The following is a 13,361-nucleotide window of genomic DNA, read 5'->3' on the forward strand; positions in this document are numbered from 1 at the left end:
AGACAGACTGACCTGTCATTTTTTTCAATTTTTTTATTTTGAAAATTTATTTATATATACTTATAAATAAATATTTAAAATATATTTTATTATATAAAAACAATTTAAAATAATAATTAATATTTTTAAATAAAATAATTATATTTACAGGTTAGTTTATTCTACTATATTAATGATTAAAATTTAATTTATAATCTTGATGATTTAAATTATAATAATATTATATATTTATATTTTTCTAAAATATAATATTATTTGTAAGTTTAGTTATTCTTATTTAAATTTTTTAAATAAAAGACAAAAAAACATGGCAATAAATTAAATAAATTAAAAATTATAATCCGACAAACTGAACTAGGGCTACAACCCATTTTACGTGCCAATATGTTTGGTTTAAACACGTGAGATCTTATTGGCGAATTCGACTATTGCATGCAATATGCAATGATGCCTCTTAAAGAATTATTTTATGATTTCCAAGTAAACCTTTTCTTTTACTTTTTTTTATGTTTTTGTCTTTATTCGCACGTCACACTCGGAGTCCTTTCTTGCTTCCCACGCAACAGTATCTGTTCTAAGCATTTCAATATAATTTGTTTCTTTAAATAAATTAAATATACAATTCATTTAAACTCTCTAATATATAACAGGAGTGTTATGTTCTTTAAACTTGACATTCATTATAGTTATCATAAAAATAAATTAAAATGTTAAAATTTTATACTTACTATCTCAAAAGCTTGATCACAAAATTAATTTACATGTTAAAAGAATCCATTTTCAATGTTACATTTTATTGTATAAATTTAATATTAGAGTTATTTTAGATTTTAGGGTTAAATATGTTTTTAGTCCCTATATTTTGAGACGATTTTGGTTTTAGTCCATCTTTCAAATTAAGATACAATTTAGTCTTTCAAATTTAGAAAATTCTGGTTTTAGTCATTTTTACCAAATTTTTTTAACTTCATTTGTTGTTTCAATCCCATTTCATTATAGCATTTGGATTGTTTACACTGTTTGACACATTTTTGCTTCAATGTTAACTGAGAAACGCGTTTGAAACAGCAAATAAAGTTAAAAAAATTTGGTAAAAATAACTAAAACCAGAGTTTTCATTGAAGGACTAAATTGTACCTTAGTTTGAAAGAGAGACTAAAACCAAAATCGCCTCAAAGTATAGGGACTAAAAACATATTTAATCCTAGATTTTATTATATGATTCAATAATGTTATTTATTTTATTTTTGTAGAAAGATTTTTATATATATTTTTATTAGTGTTAAAGAGATTTTCCATGCTAATGTTAAATAAATTTTTGAATGAAAATTTGTAGGTTTAATATTTCTTTTCATCCAAAAAATATTATTTAAAATGATCCTATGTCCAAAACAAAAAGTTCACAATGGTCTCAAGTTATCTAAAAAGGATGAAATTAATCATTTTTACTAGGGAGTCAAAAGTCTAATAGTAGAACTGTTTAATTAGCCAAAATCTAATGAGTTATTCACTTTTTCTAACATTAAATAAAAATGATTGTATTAATTTTTGTAATCATTATTGATGTTATGATATTTATATATTTAAATTGACAGAATATAGTTATGACATCATTAAAACCAGAGATTTTATTACAATAAATTGGTAAAAACTCTTTAATCAAATGTAAAAATATATTATATTTTTATTTAAATAACATCGAGTAATGGATGTAAAAATCTAAATAAAAACAGTAATTTTTTGAATTACGTTTAAATAAGAACATTTTGAGTAGTGTAATAATTTAGATGAATTTAGTTTAGTCAAATCAAATTAATTCAGTCACAATAACATCCTAAATTATGTTCTTATAGTTGTATTAAAAGATACAAAATTCATAGTAATGCTTCAAGTAATATTCATATATATATATATATATATATATATATATATATATCAACAGTGTTGGATCAGTAATAAAAGAGATCTGAGATATAACTCATTTGAATATTTTCCTTAGAGAAGTTGTAATGAGAAATTTGAAAATATTTCTGAAGTTGGTTTTCGCCAAACCAATGCATGTTGTTGATGAAATACGTGTTGAAATATTGATTCCCAGTCTGACATTACTCTTTCCTAAGAAATTTTGGAAGTTTCATTTGGATGGTTGTAATTTCTTGATGGGTGTGCCTCCCACCATATATGTTTTTGTCTCTATAGATAGAATGGTCCTTCTCCACAGTAAGTACGGTGATCTTTGTCTTTTTCTTCTTTATTCCTTTTCTCTTACTTTTCTCTATTTTCTCTATCTCTTCTACCATTTCTGTAATTCTCATCCATTCTTTAACTTTGGGAATTTCCTTTGGTGTAGATATCTAGACTAGACATATTAAAGAAACCACAAGAAACACCGACAAAAAAAAAATCTTATAAGAAAATGTTTATGTGAAGAATTAAGATTAAATTGTGAAAGACTAGCAAATGTTAAAGTTAACAACTTTTCTTTGAGTTGTTATTTTGATTTGGTTTGTTGTTTGCATTCAGTGTACCATGTTTCACATTGCACTTCATGTTTGGTTCACATTTTTCATCTTCCTCGAAATATATGTTTTTTCCTCTTCTTTTTATCCTACATTATATCTTTCAATTCAATTTTAAATAAAGTCCACTTTTAACCTAATTTATATTTAACAATTAAAAGAAATAAAATGACTTCATCAACTTACAAACAAAACAAATTTTTTATAAGAAAAAATGTAGTTTGTTGATATGCTTTTATAGTAATCATTCTTGAAATGATCATTGCGTGTTCATTCTTAGTTGTCTTTTTTTATTCATTTTTATGTTTTTCGTTTTTTTAAGCATCATAAGATTTTGGATTTAGTCCTTATTCAAAATTTTTGTTCTTTTAATTTTTTTTAGTTTTGAAACTATTATAATTAGTCTTTAAAATTGAACGACGTTAACTTTTGTTTGATGTGGCAAACGACGAGTCCACGTCTGATGCTAGCTTTTACTTTTTGTCATGTTACTTTTCTTTTTATTCATGACATCAAGTGATTACCACGTGTTGGTTTATGAAATCAGATTAGCAATTAAGGTTCTTAACTTACTTTTTTTCAATTGGGGAAAAATAGTTTTACTCGAAGCATTATATTCCAAGCATTGTACTTGAAACCTTCCACTCGAAGCATTCTATCAAGGTGGAAATTGCAGTGGTCTTTGGGGTGGTCGTGAAAGAAACGGTGGTTGTGAAAGACAAACGTAAGCAATCAAGGTAAGTTATTGTTTATGTTTTTCAGTTATTGTTGGTTGGTCGAATTTGGGTGCAAAGTGTTGATGTCTTAATGTAGGTCTAGAAATGGTTTTCGACGTGTGTTTGCATCACATGGGCAAGTTTGTTACTAATAAGGGACTATAGTATGTTGGAGGAGAGATACACGTGATCAAAGGACTTGATCCAGATCGTTAGTCGTATTTTGAAGCAGTTAGAATAGTTAAAGAATTTAAGTATGATGTAGACTTTAAACTATGGTGGGAGGGATCAAAACAAAGGCTGATAAATAATCCTATATTACTGAGTAATGACAGGGAAGCACTGTACTTGGCTAACTATGCATAGGAGAATAACGAAGAGGTAGAAATCTATGTTCAACATGTTCCCAGTGAGGCAGTGGAAGTTCAGTTTCTTACTTATGGTGAAGAGGTAGACGAAGGACACATAGAGGACATGGAGGAAGTGGTTTCCAAAGTGGGTGAGATTGTAGAAGAGGGTGGAATGGGTTTGGAAGAGGGTGATGGTGCTGAGGAACATGATTCAGAGGGTAAATTTGTTGAGCAACAGGGTTCATATGTTAATGCAGCTGTAGAGGTTTAAATGGGTGACAAATAATGTGATAGTGTTGAGGAACATGAAGAGGTTGAAATGGTTGAGGAAGAGGAAGAGTGTGATGATGGTGAGGAACAAGAGTAAGTTAATTTAGGAGAGGGTGATGGCAGTGATGAACATGATTATCTTCACGAAGAAGAGGAAGGGGGAATGTGGTTGAGGGGGAAGTAGAAGCTTCAGTTGCAAAATGTTTGGATGACATCAAAGAAGAAAGAATGGCGGATGATGATGATGGGTTTGGTGTTGAGAATGATAGGGTGGACCAAGTTCGTAAAAACATTAATTCGGTTTTAAATAGGTGGAATAGAATGAAAAGAAGAAGAAGAAGAAGAAATGTATGAGTAGAAGAGGCAATGTTGGGGAAGGTTCATTTATAATGAATGAAGAAGTTGGACATTGTGACATCAATGAAGAATACAATAGTGACAAATTGGATTCAAATGTAGATACTGATGAGGATGTGAGGTTGAAAAAGGGCAACTTTCAAAAGTATAGACAAGATGATATGAACAGGAACTTCAAATTCGAATTGGGGATAGAGTTCTGTTCATTAAAAGAGTTTAAAAATACACTAATAGAGCATAATGTATTAAATGGAAAAAAGGTTAAGTTTGTGAAGAATGATCTGAACAGAGTAAGGGCAATTTGTAAAAACAAATATGGTTTTCTTATTATGGCTAGCAATGTAGGAGGCAAGCAACTCCATCAACTTCACAAGTTGGAGGAACATCAAAAAGGGGGACTTCTCAACCAGGAGGACCTCCAAGAACATCACAACCTGAAACAAGTGGCAGTGGAGCACGACCTGCATCAAGTAACTATGGTAGAAGAAGAACATTCTCATGACTACTGGCTACATAACATCTAGGGTCCCAAGCTAGTACCAATTGAAGATTTAATGTAGCCAAACGTTTATTTTAATGTATTTTGTAAGTCACAGTCACCCACTTAAGGAACAATAGTAGTGGGTACAATGAGTTTTTAACATCTACCAGTATGTGTAATTGTAAGGGACCACTTAGGGAACAATAGTAGTGCTTGCACAATATTTTTTGTCAGTGGTAAGGGACCACTTAACTTACTTGTCTTATTTAATAACATGGGACCACTTCAATCACTTTTAATTTCTTGTATTCTAACTTTATTTATGTCAAGTTAACATGTGTTGTTTGCTGTGAGGTTTAAAATAAACCATGGACAATTTCATTTATTTCATCCTTAGCCAATTTGTTTGTGTAACAGTTGTGAAGTAGGACTTTGGTGTCATGTATCTGAGTTTTTATTGCCTACTGTCAAGTAGGATTCCAACGTCACAGGGAGTGGCTGCTTAGTCAAGCAGGATACTCTACTGCCTTGCCATTATGATAGACTCTCAACTTTAGCAAGCAAATTATAGACCGTGACTTTTGCTTCAAATGAACCCATTCAATTAGTCATATAACAAGCTCATTTGTGTTCTGTCAAAATCAACATCAAGGACAATATTAACATCATCAACCAAAATTTGGAGACAAACTCAAGTACCTCATTTTATTCAACCATAATTCTTAATTACATTTCATCTTCAACAAAAACATAATACAAAAGAAAATTGTTAATGCCCATGACAAGACAAACAACAACATCATTTTCCCAACTTTCTTCTCGTGCTCTAATTTCCTCTTTAGCTCGTCGTTCCTCTTCCTTAGATCTAGTACAAGTTTTTCATTTTCCAAACACATCTCAACTTCTTCACGTTTTCTTTAGAAGCTTCCTTCAATTTTAGAAACTCCTTCATCAAGCCATTCAAAGTAATTACAACTTGAATTACTCTGCAATCAAAATAACACACGATTAGTACAAATTTCAGCACATAAACGGAAGGATTTAGTCACTTACTGCCCAATTTCTACATCTATAAAATAGTCTTCTTTTGTTCTTCAAAGTAGTTGCCTTCAAAAGCAAAAATGTTTCCCCATAACCACACAGTTTAAATGGTAACCGAGAAGATGATCCATAGCTTTGTGACTTTCTCGAACCAATGGTCCTTCGCGTCCAACCATTTCCTCCAATGTCACCTTTTATTTCACTACAACAAAGAAATCCCTTCATCAACTTATTTCCCACTATTCCCACTGAAACCCCATATCCCCAATCCATATATTCCCACGAAGAAGACCAAAACAAAACGTATCAACTTACCTCCTCAACAAGACGAACTCCAACTTTCAGATGTACAACTTTCTTTGAACCTTCAAATGTGATTTCGTGTTTCCCCCAACTGCATTGACGAAGAAGAACCCAACTTGTTTAAATTCTCATTTGTAAGAGATGACGAAATAAGGTTCAACCAAATGCACTAACATACAAAATCTCTATTGAAAAATTAAACAAGCAATGTGGCAGAGAGTAAAGATGGAAGTTGACATCAGACGTGGGCTTGCCGTTTGGTACATCAAACAAAAGTTAACGTTGTTCAATTTAAAGTACTGATTATAATAGTTTCAAACCTAAGAGAACTAAAAGGAACAAAAATTTCGAATAGAGACTAAACCCAAAATCGTGTGATACTTAAAGGACGAAAAACATATTTAACCATTTATTTTTACCCATGCAATCATTACATTTTTCTTTTAATTAAACAATTTAACAAAATTAAATAATAATAATAATAATAATAATAATATATCAATGTATAACTACATTCAAACAAATAATACACATCATATGTTAATAAATCGGTCATTATAATTAAACAATTTAATAAAGTAAATTGAACATTACGGCAATTACATGTTTAATTGTATTTCCACTCCACGGGTCCCCTGGCAACTGAACAATTTAATAAAACAAATTGAGTACCGTATCATAAAATTATTCATAAAAAAAAAAAAAAAAACCTCTATCAAATAATTAACACAATAATTCACAAAGTTACTAGGGTGGAAATTATATATATAATACATTTTAATGTCAATTTTTTATATAAATTTCACTTATATCACATTTTTATTGAGTTAAAAATAATATTAATCTCTCACATAATATTTCATTCTTATTAAATTTCCTTTCCTATACAAAATAAAAATTAAACTTAATTATTTAATTTGTATAAAACTAAATTAAACTATTTAATTTAAAATTTTCTTTTTCGACTAGTTATGAAAGAAAACCAAAAACGTAACGGGTAAAGACCATAGTCATGGGCCAATTTTTTCACCTTTCCTGTTTATTTGTTTTTCTAAGGGTTTCTTCCCGCACCCCACGTTTTTCTTCCTACAGTCCCAAAGTTTTCATTCTTTCCTAGTTTATCACATAAAATGTTTGCACCGGAATGACACTCCGGTTTGATGATCGCCCAAACCCAATTCCTCCTTTCAAATAAGAAGCCTCCAAACGTTGCTTCACCACAGCATCCAAAGGCCTCCTTCTCTATAGATATTCTGCACAACTGATCTCAATATGAGAGTAGTAAGATAATTTTTTTTTTTAATTAAATTCGCTTAACCAATTAAATTCTACTAAAAAATCAAGTAATGTTTCAAGTATTTTTAATATATCACTTGTATGCATTGTATGAGTGTTATGATAAATTTCATTGATGCCATTAAATTGATGCAAGATATGTTAGAATTGAAATACTTAGGTCATGTTTTCAAAGATAGGTTGGTCTAATTTATAGTTTGTAGTATAAAAAGCATATGAATCTACAAATAATTTCGATTAATACATTTTGTAGTAAGAAGTTGACAAAATATATTTTACCCAAAATTAGATTAACATTTTTATTTTTCTCTTATATGTTTATGAAAAATTTCATAATCACAAAAGGGAAAAAGAAACATTACTCTTAAGGAATGGTAAAAACTAAGGGGCATAGTTGTTATGAACTCAATCTAAATCCTTAATGTGTAACATGTTCCAACATACAAATGAAGGATATGTTAATATTAGTGAATGATTTTCATTCCTTGAAGTCGTCTTTGTCATCAAGGGGAATTGGTCTGTTCCTCCAAAACACAGCAAGAGCACTCCCACCAAGCTGCATGAAACCAGTCAAAAATATTCGTTGACAGAAATTAAAAGCCAACATTTTTACAAGAAATAGACAAAGCAAAACAAAACAGCCTTGAGAGCCGGATGTCTTACCGCCATGCAGACAACACTCACAGCAGAAGGCACAGCCACAAGGGGATTTTTGAAGTGCTTCTGAGCGAGTAAAAACCCTAGTGCAGAACTCTGCAGATAAGAGACAACAAAATAAATAAGGTTAGACACATCTAGAAAAGTAGAATGATTCATACATTTTTCGGATAGAAGAAATGTAACCAACCCAGATTTTGAAGTATGACAAACACAAGTTTTACCTGCATTCCACACTCTATAGATATGGTGCGTGATGTGGATTCGCCAAATGATATTCTTGAAAACCAATAACCAAGAGTAAATGCAGCAGCATGTAGGAAAACAACTGGCAATACTAATTGTGCTCCTTGAGCTTTTAATACATCAGAAACTAGCCCAATCTGAAAATTTTATGCATGTCAAATTTCTGTTCAAAGCAAGAACAATATATGATAATTTATAATGAAGTAAAATGCCAGAAGAGAATACATTTGATGAACTTCATCTTCTAGAACTTAATCAACTTACTGGGCTTGCACAGAGGAGAGTGGTCAAAATGACTCCAATCAAAGGACAGACAATGATTATCTTTGAAGTGAACTTAGGAAAAAACTCATTTGCCAAAACTGCCAGATAAAGCAAAGACTTTACAAATCGTCCTAATCTTTAGGAATGAAACCGTAAACCAAAGTACAGGTAAGTTATAAAACGACCAACTCACATTTAACATAAAATACTCATCATCTCTTACCTCCCACAACCGTTGGGACTAAAACAACCTGAAAGGTACTAACTGCCAGGCCCTGCAAAAGAGAAAGAATTACAGATTCACTCCGAGAGTGAAAATGAAAGATACAAGAGGGTATGTTTAATAGAAATGATGAGAAAATTCAAGAAGAGAAAGAAAAACATTGAGAATGTAGTGAAGAATGACAAGGTATCCTATTTAAAATTCAGTTTCTATATTCACTTTTCACTTTATTAGGAGAAACTATGATTAGTATTGTCAAAGTGTCAACTGTGCTTCATTTTCGTAACAGCTTGCCAACAGCAAGCTAGTTTTACATATCCTTCAAATGAAGACTTTATTTGACATTCTTTTGCCCAAAAATTGGCAAGCAACAACTTACAACAGCATCAACTGGAACGAGTTGACCAGCAAGAAGCTTTGTAAGAAGTGGGGTCATTATAATAGCTCCAATGGTTGAACACCTGTAGACCAGTAAATAACATTTTTAAATATCTCTGAAACCTAATTTCTGAAAAAGACTGTTCTCTTAATTAACATCATTAATATACACCACATAATTTGATTGCAGCTAAAAATTTAAAAGTGATAAAAGCCGATAAATAACATGATTTCAACCATGTCAAGCATTTAGTACTTGCATACTGTTTTCGTATCATTCAGATCTTTCTGTTTAAAGAGGATATTTAGATTCAATTGTTTTGCTTTCAGAGACGTCATTGCATTGGTTCTTCATGTTTCAAAATGTATTCTAAGTTTCTAACCTTGAACTGCCAAAATTGAACAAATCAAGAGGCTTTGATTAGAGAAACATATTAATCCAAAATCTTCCACTTCTCCTTTCAAGTGGTAAGAAAAGCACACCTTTTGAAAGAAATTTCAACAAGGACTAGAAAATCACATTTTAGCGTACAGGCAGGCAATCGACATATAAGAAATGAGTAATTAGTAAGTACAACACACTAATGTATTCAATAATTCCAGATTATTTGTATGATATCAATCTTTAATCAAATAAAAAAACTGTTTTTTCAATTTAAATGACAGAATCAACATATTGGAAGATAGACAGGAGCCAAAATATGTTCTACAAATGTAAGTAGTGACGAGGACGTAGATTACAGAAATCACCAAAATTTTCTAAAAGCAACATTGATTAGCATATAAATATTAACCTTCGAGTATAACATAAAAAAATATAATTTAGAAAGACAAACAAACAAGGGAATGCATGTTAAACATACGTTGTCATAAGAACAGACAGTGCAACGTTTCCCTTGGATATGAATGTTGCCACATTTGATGCCTGACCTCCGGGACAACATGAGACCAGAATAAGACCAGTTGCAAGAGGAGCTGAAAGTTTTAGAGTCTGGGAATCAGATATTGACGTTAGTTCTTATGATGGACAATACACTAGCAAGCATAACAGGATAAATTGCAAATTACAAATTTTGGGATCCAATTATAAAGAGAGATAAATAATAACAGGACTAGTAAACAGAAGTGACAGACAAAACAACCATAGGTTTTGAACTACGGCCTCTATATCTGCAACCATAATCAGAACAAGCAATTGCAGATCCCAAAGTTAACCTAAATAGAAAAATACCTATACTGAGTCCTACACCTATATTCATGGAAACTACAGATGCCTTCAGCATAATGATCATTGAGCATATATCTTAATAAGCATTCAAAATTGAGAGGAAAGCCCTGATGATCAAATAAATTAAAGCCTTAATTACATTATTATGCTTAAGAAGTAGCACACATAGTTTCCATTAAGATCCAGAGCGCCTATATGTTTATAATATTTAAAAAAAACTCCCAGGCTTCTAATTTTAGTCCTGTCATGAAAGATAAATCTGCCACTCCACTGGAATTGATAAGAATAAGCTAGTCAAAATATAAGATATCTTGGAAATATAGCGCAGGCTTTGTCTCAGCTTACAATGTTATTGACAACAGAATCAAGGGACAAATAACCAACACACGGTCAATATCATCATTTTCATATTATCAAAAAGATATCTTTAATTCTTTGATTAAACAAATACTGAAGCACTAACCAAAAGTTAATATCAAAAGTAGAATTTTCTATAAATAAACTACGATGCAAAATAATCAATTAATCATTACCATGACATAATGTTTATCATGAGGCAGTATAAAAAAATATATATAAGAGAATGTAACACGTTTGAAGAGCTGGTCTAAACAAAGCAAAGAAGCAGGGAAGAGCTCAGGTAATAACAAAAAATACCATTACAATGGCAAAGCCTAGCATGGGTTTAATTAAATATTGTGCAAGAAACCCTACACCCACCTGCAAAAACAAAATCAATATCATTTAAAAGAAGACAAAACAAATAAATTTTCATTTAAGTATGAGTTATCTTCCCTTACAGTCCACGGATTTCGCAGACACCTTCTGAAATCCTCAAATGTCAATGTCAAGCCCATAGAGAGCATGAGGAAGCCCAAGCCAAGTGTAAAAAGATCTTTCTCCAACCAAGTTACCTGGAATAGAGCCATAACTTCACAGCAGTTAATCAACATATTTCCACTCAACAATGTACATAGCTGAAAAAATCAGAGTAATTACAGCAGTTGGCTTGCAAATGCCGATAATGGCCCCCAAGATGACCTGCTCATGCAAGTTAGCAAACTCTCAAACTACAGACCAACACAGAAAATAGAAAATTTGAGATGCTATATTGAAGAAGTATCGGCTCACCCAAACAGGAAAAAGAATTGTTAAGGTTTCAATCACTTTCTCGTACTGGCTCAACTCACCAGCACTTTCAGGAATATCTCCAGATATGTCTGTAGTAGCCTTGTTACATATTTGAGAGTTCCTAAACATAGCAACAGATAAGACACTAACACTTAAAATCAAGAATGAGAAAGTCAAAGTTCAAGCACCCAACCATAGATCAAAAGATTACCTACACCAGATGCTGCTTATATGTAATTGGCAAATTGTTATTCCAAAACACATCAATAAAAGCAACTTTTGGAAATGTGAGAGGGAGCAGGGGTTCTTTTTTCTTTTCTTTTCCATACAAGCGTATACTGTTTCTTCTTCATAGAAACTGTAGCTTCATCATTTACTGCAAATACTTCTGTAGATTTATTTTCTTAAAAGAACTCAGGATATCAAGACTTGCCAGCCTTTTTCACATTAAGCGCTTGTACACTCCTCTATAAAACAATTTGTTCTGAGGTCAAGTAATTTAGTGTTTCGTGAAAGGTAAATAATTTGCAAATCCAATAGAGAGTTGAAGGAAAAACCATTGACCATCTTGCTCAATATAAAGTAGTACATTGAGAAGCCTCAGTTTATTGTCTGTAACACTGGAATTAAAACTCTGAAAAATCAATGACTCATTTCATTTTTCCAGTAAGGATCTAATACGCCTTCATTTTCATTAAGAAATTTAATGACTACAATTGCGTGGATATCATTGCCAGCTGAAAAGCAAGATACCGAAAAAACAGCTAGTACAATGTTTACTATTTCACAAGTGGTTACAGTTGCCACTCACAGTGTGGTTTAGTCTTTTCCAGTTTTCCTCTTTTCCCCATTCCTTCATACCTTCTTTAAAACAGAAGAATCGAAAACATTTTTGCCAAAGGAACATATCTTCATTTGCAAATAAACGCAATCAATGATTCCATGCACGTGCAAGAAGAGCATTTGCCTTCATGGAATACTTAACAATTTGCCACCTTTCCTAAACCCATGATTGCAGAACTTCATCCGCAAAATAATGGTTAACAGAAGCTCCCCCAGATACTCTCAGATAACAGCTGTAAAGTTTCACACTCTTGCAAATTATTTTTAGATAAGCCAACAGATTCTAAATTCTAACAATTTGGGGGGCCTACACCTATCTTGCTTCTCAGGAAAGAATTTCAATATCATCATAGCCCGCAGTTAAAGTGGCTGTATCGATTCCATTCCCACAAATCCCTCCTCAGAATAGTCACCAGCATGAAGCACTGGTCCAATAGCTTGTACACCATTCTTCAATAAACCGAACACCATAAGCATATATTAACTTTGGAATCAGAGACTGGTTAAAATATTACCTTCTTCTAGATCCTTGAAGGGTTAAGGGAAATTCTACAATAGCAACAACTGGACCTCGCAAGTCGCTTCGAGTTGCCAACCTTCTTCCGCTCTCAGAGTGGCCTTTTACTTCTATAAAGACAAACAAGAATAATAAGCTTATCAACAAGGGAAAGAAAGACTCCCTGATCGGGAAACATCCAAAGAAGCACGGATCAAGCATACCCAGATGGGAATTACGAAACTTCTTCCAAATGGGAGTGCGAAAGCTCGGCTTAAGCAGTGCATCATACGGCCCTACCTTATGGTCTCTGAGAATGTTGATAGACATAGAAGCCATAGCTCGATGCAACAGGGTAAGGATCTGCCTACGTTGGAGGTTTTGGTTGAAAAGGGTGTGGATTCTGTTCTCTGGTGTGCAGTTCTGATATTCGAAGGCAGAAGGCAAAGCACCCTGGAACTTGGGAATTTACTATTGTGACTCCACACTCCCCATTGGAATGACAATTTCGGGTGTTTGATTGAGAATGTTTTGGAAACTAATGGATGTGCAATCATTCTTC

General features: G+C 32.1%; 1 protein-coding gene across 4 annotated transcripts; it reads right to left on the reverse strand.

The window, feature by feature from the left end:
- Positions 1-7,678: 7,678 nt before the first annotated feature.
- On the reverse strand, positions 7,679-13,361 carry LOC106768968 (sodium/pyruvate cotransporter BASS2, chloroplastic). 4 transcript variants are annotated; one of them, XM_014654386.2, is made up of 14 exons: positions 13,100-13,361; positions 12,819-12,930; positions 11,672-12,753; positions 11,461-11,581; positions 11,329-11,370; positions 11,130-11,243; positions 10,987-11,049; positions 9,965-10,092; positions 9,103-9,184; positions 8,724-8,775; positions 8,501-8,598; positions 8,215-8,373; positions 7,997-8,086; positions 7,679-7,889 (listed from the first exon to the last, which is right to left on the reverse strand). In XM_014654386.2, exons 3-14 carry the CDS (start codon positions 11,785-11,787, stop codon positions 7,812-7,814), a joined length of 1,143 nt encoding a protein of 380 aa, XP_014509872.1. In that variant the 5' UTR covers positions 11,788-12,753; positions 12,819-12,930; positions 13,100-13,361; the 3' UTR covers positions 7,679-7,811. The 4 variants fall into 4 exon arrangements, with proteins under 4 accessions (XP_014509872.1, XP_014509871.1, XP_014509870.1 ...); XM_014654385.2 differs by having other exon boundaries at positions 11,672-12,930; XM_014654384.2 differs by lacking the exon at positions 11,672-12,753 and having other exon boundaries at positions 13,024-13,360.

Source organism: Vigna radiata, chromosome 7 (genome assembly GCF_000741045.1).
Source record: "Vigna radiata var. radiata cultivar VC1973A chromosome 7, Vradiata_ver6, whole genome shotgun sequence".
NCBI classification, from domain to species: domain Eukaryota; kingdom Viridiplantae; phylum Streptophyta; class Magnoliopsida; order Fabales; family Fabaceae; genus Vigna; species Vigna radiata.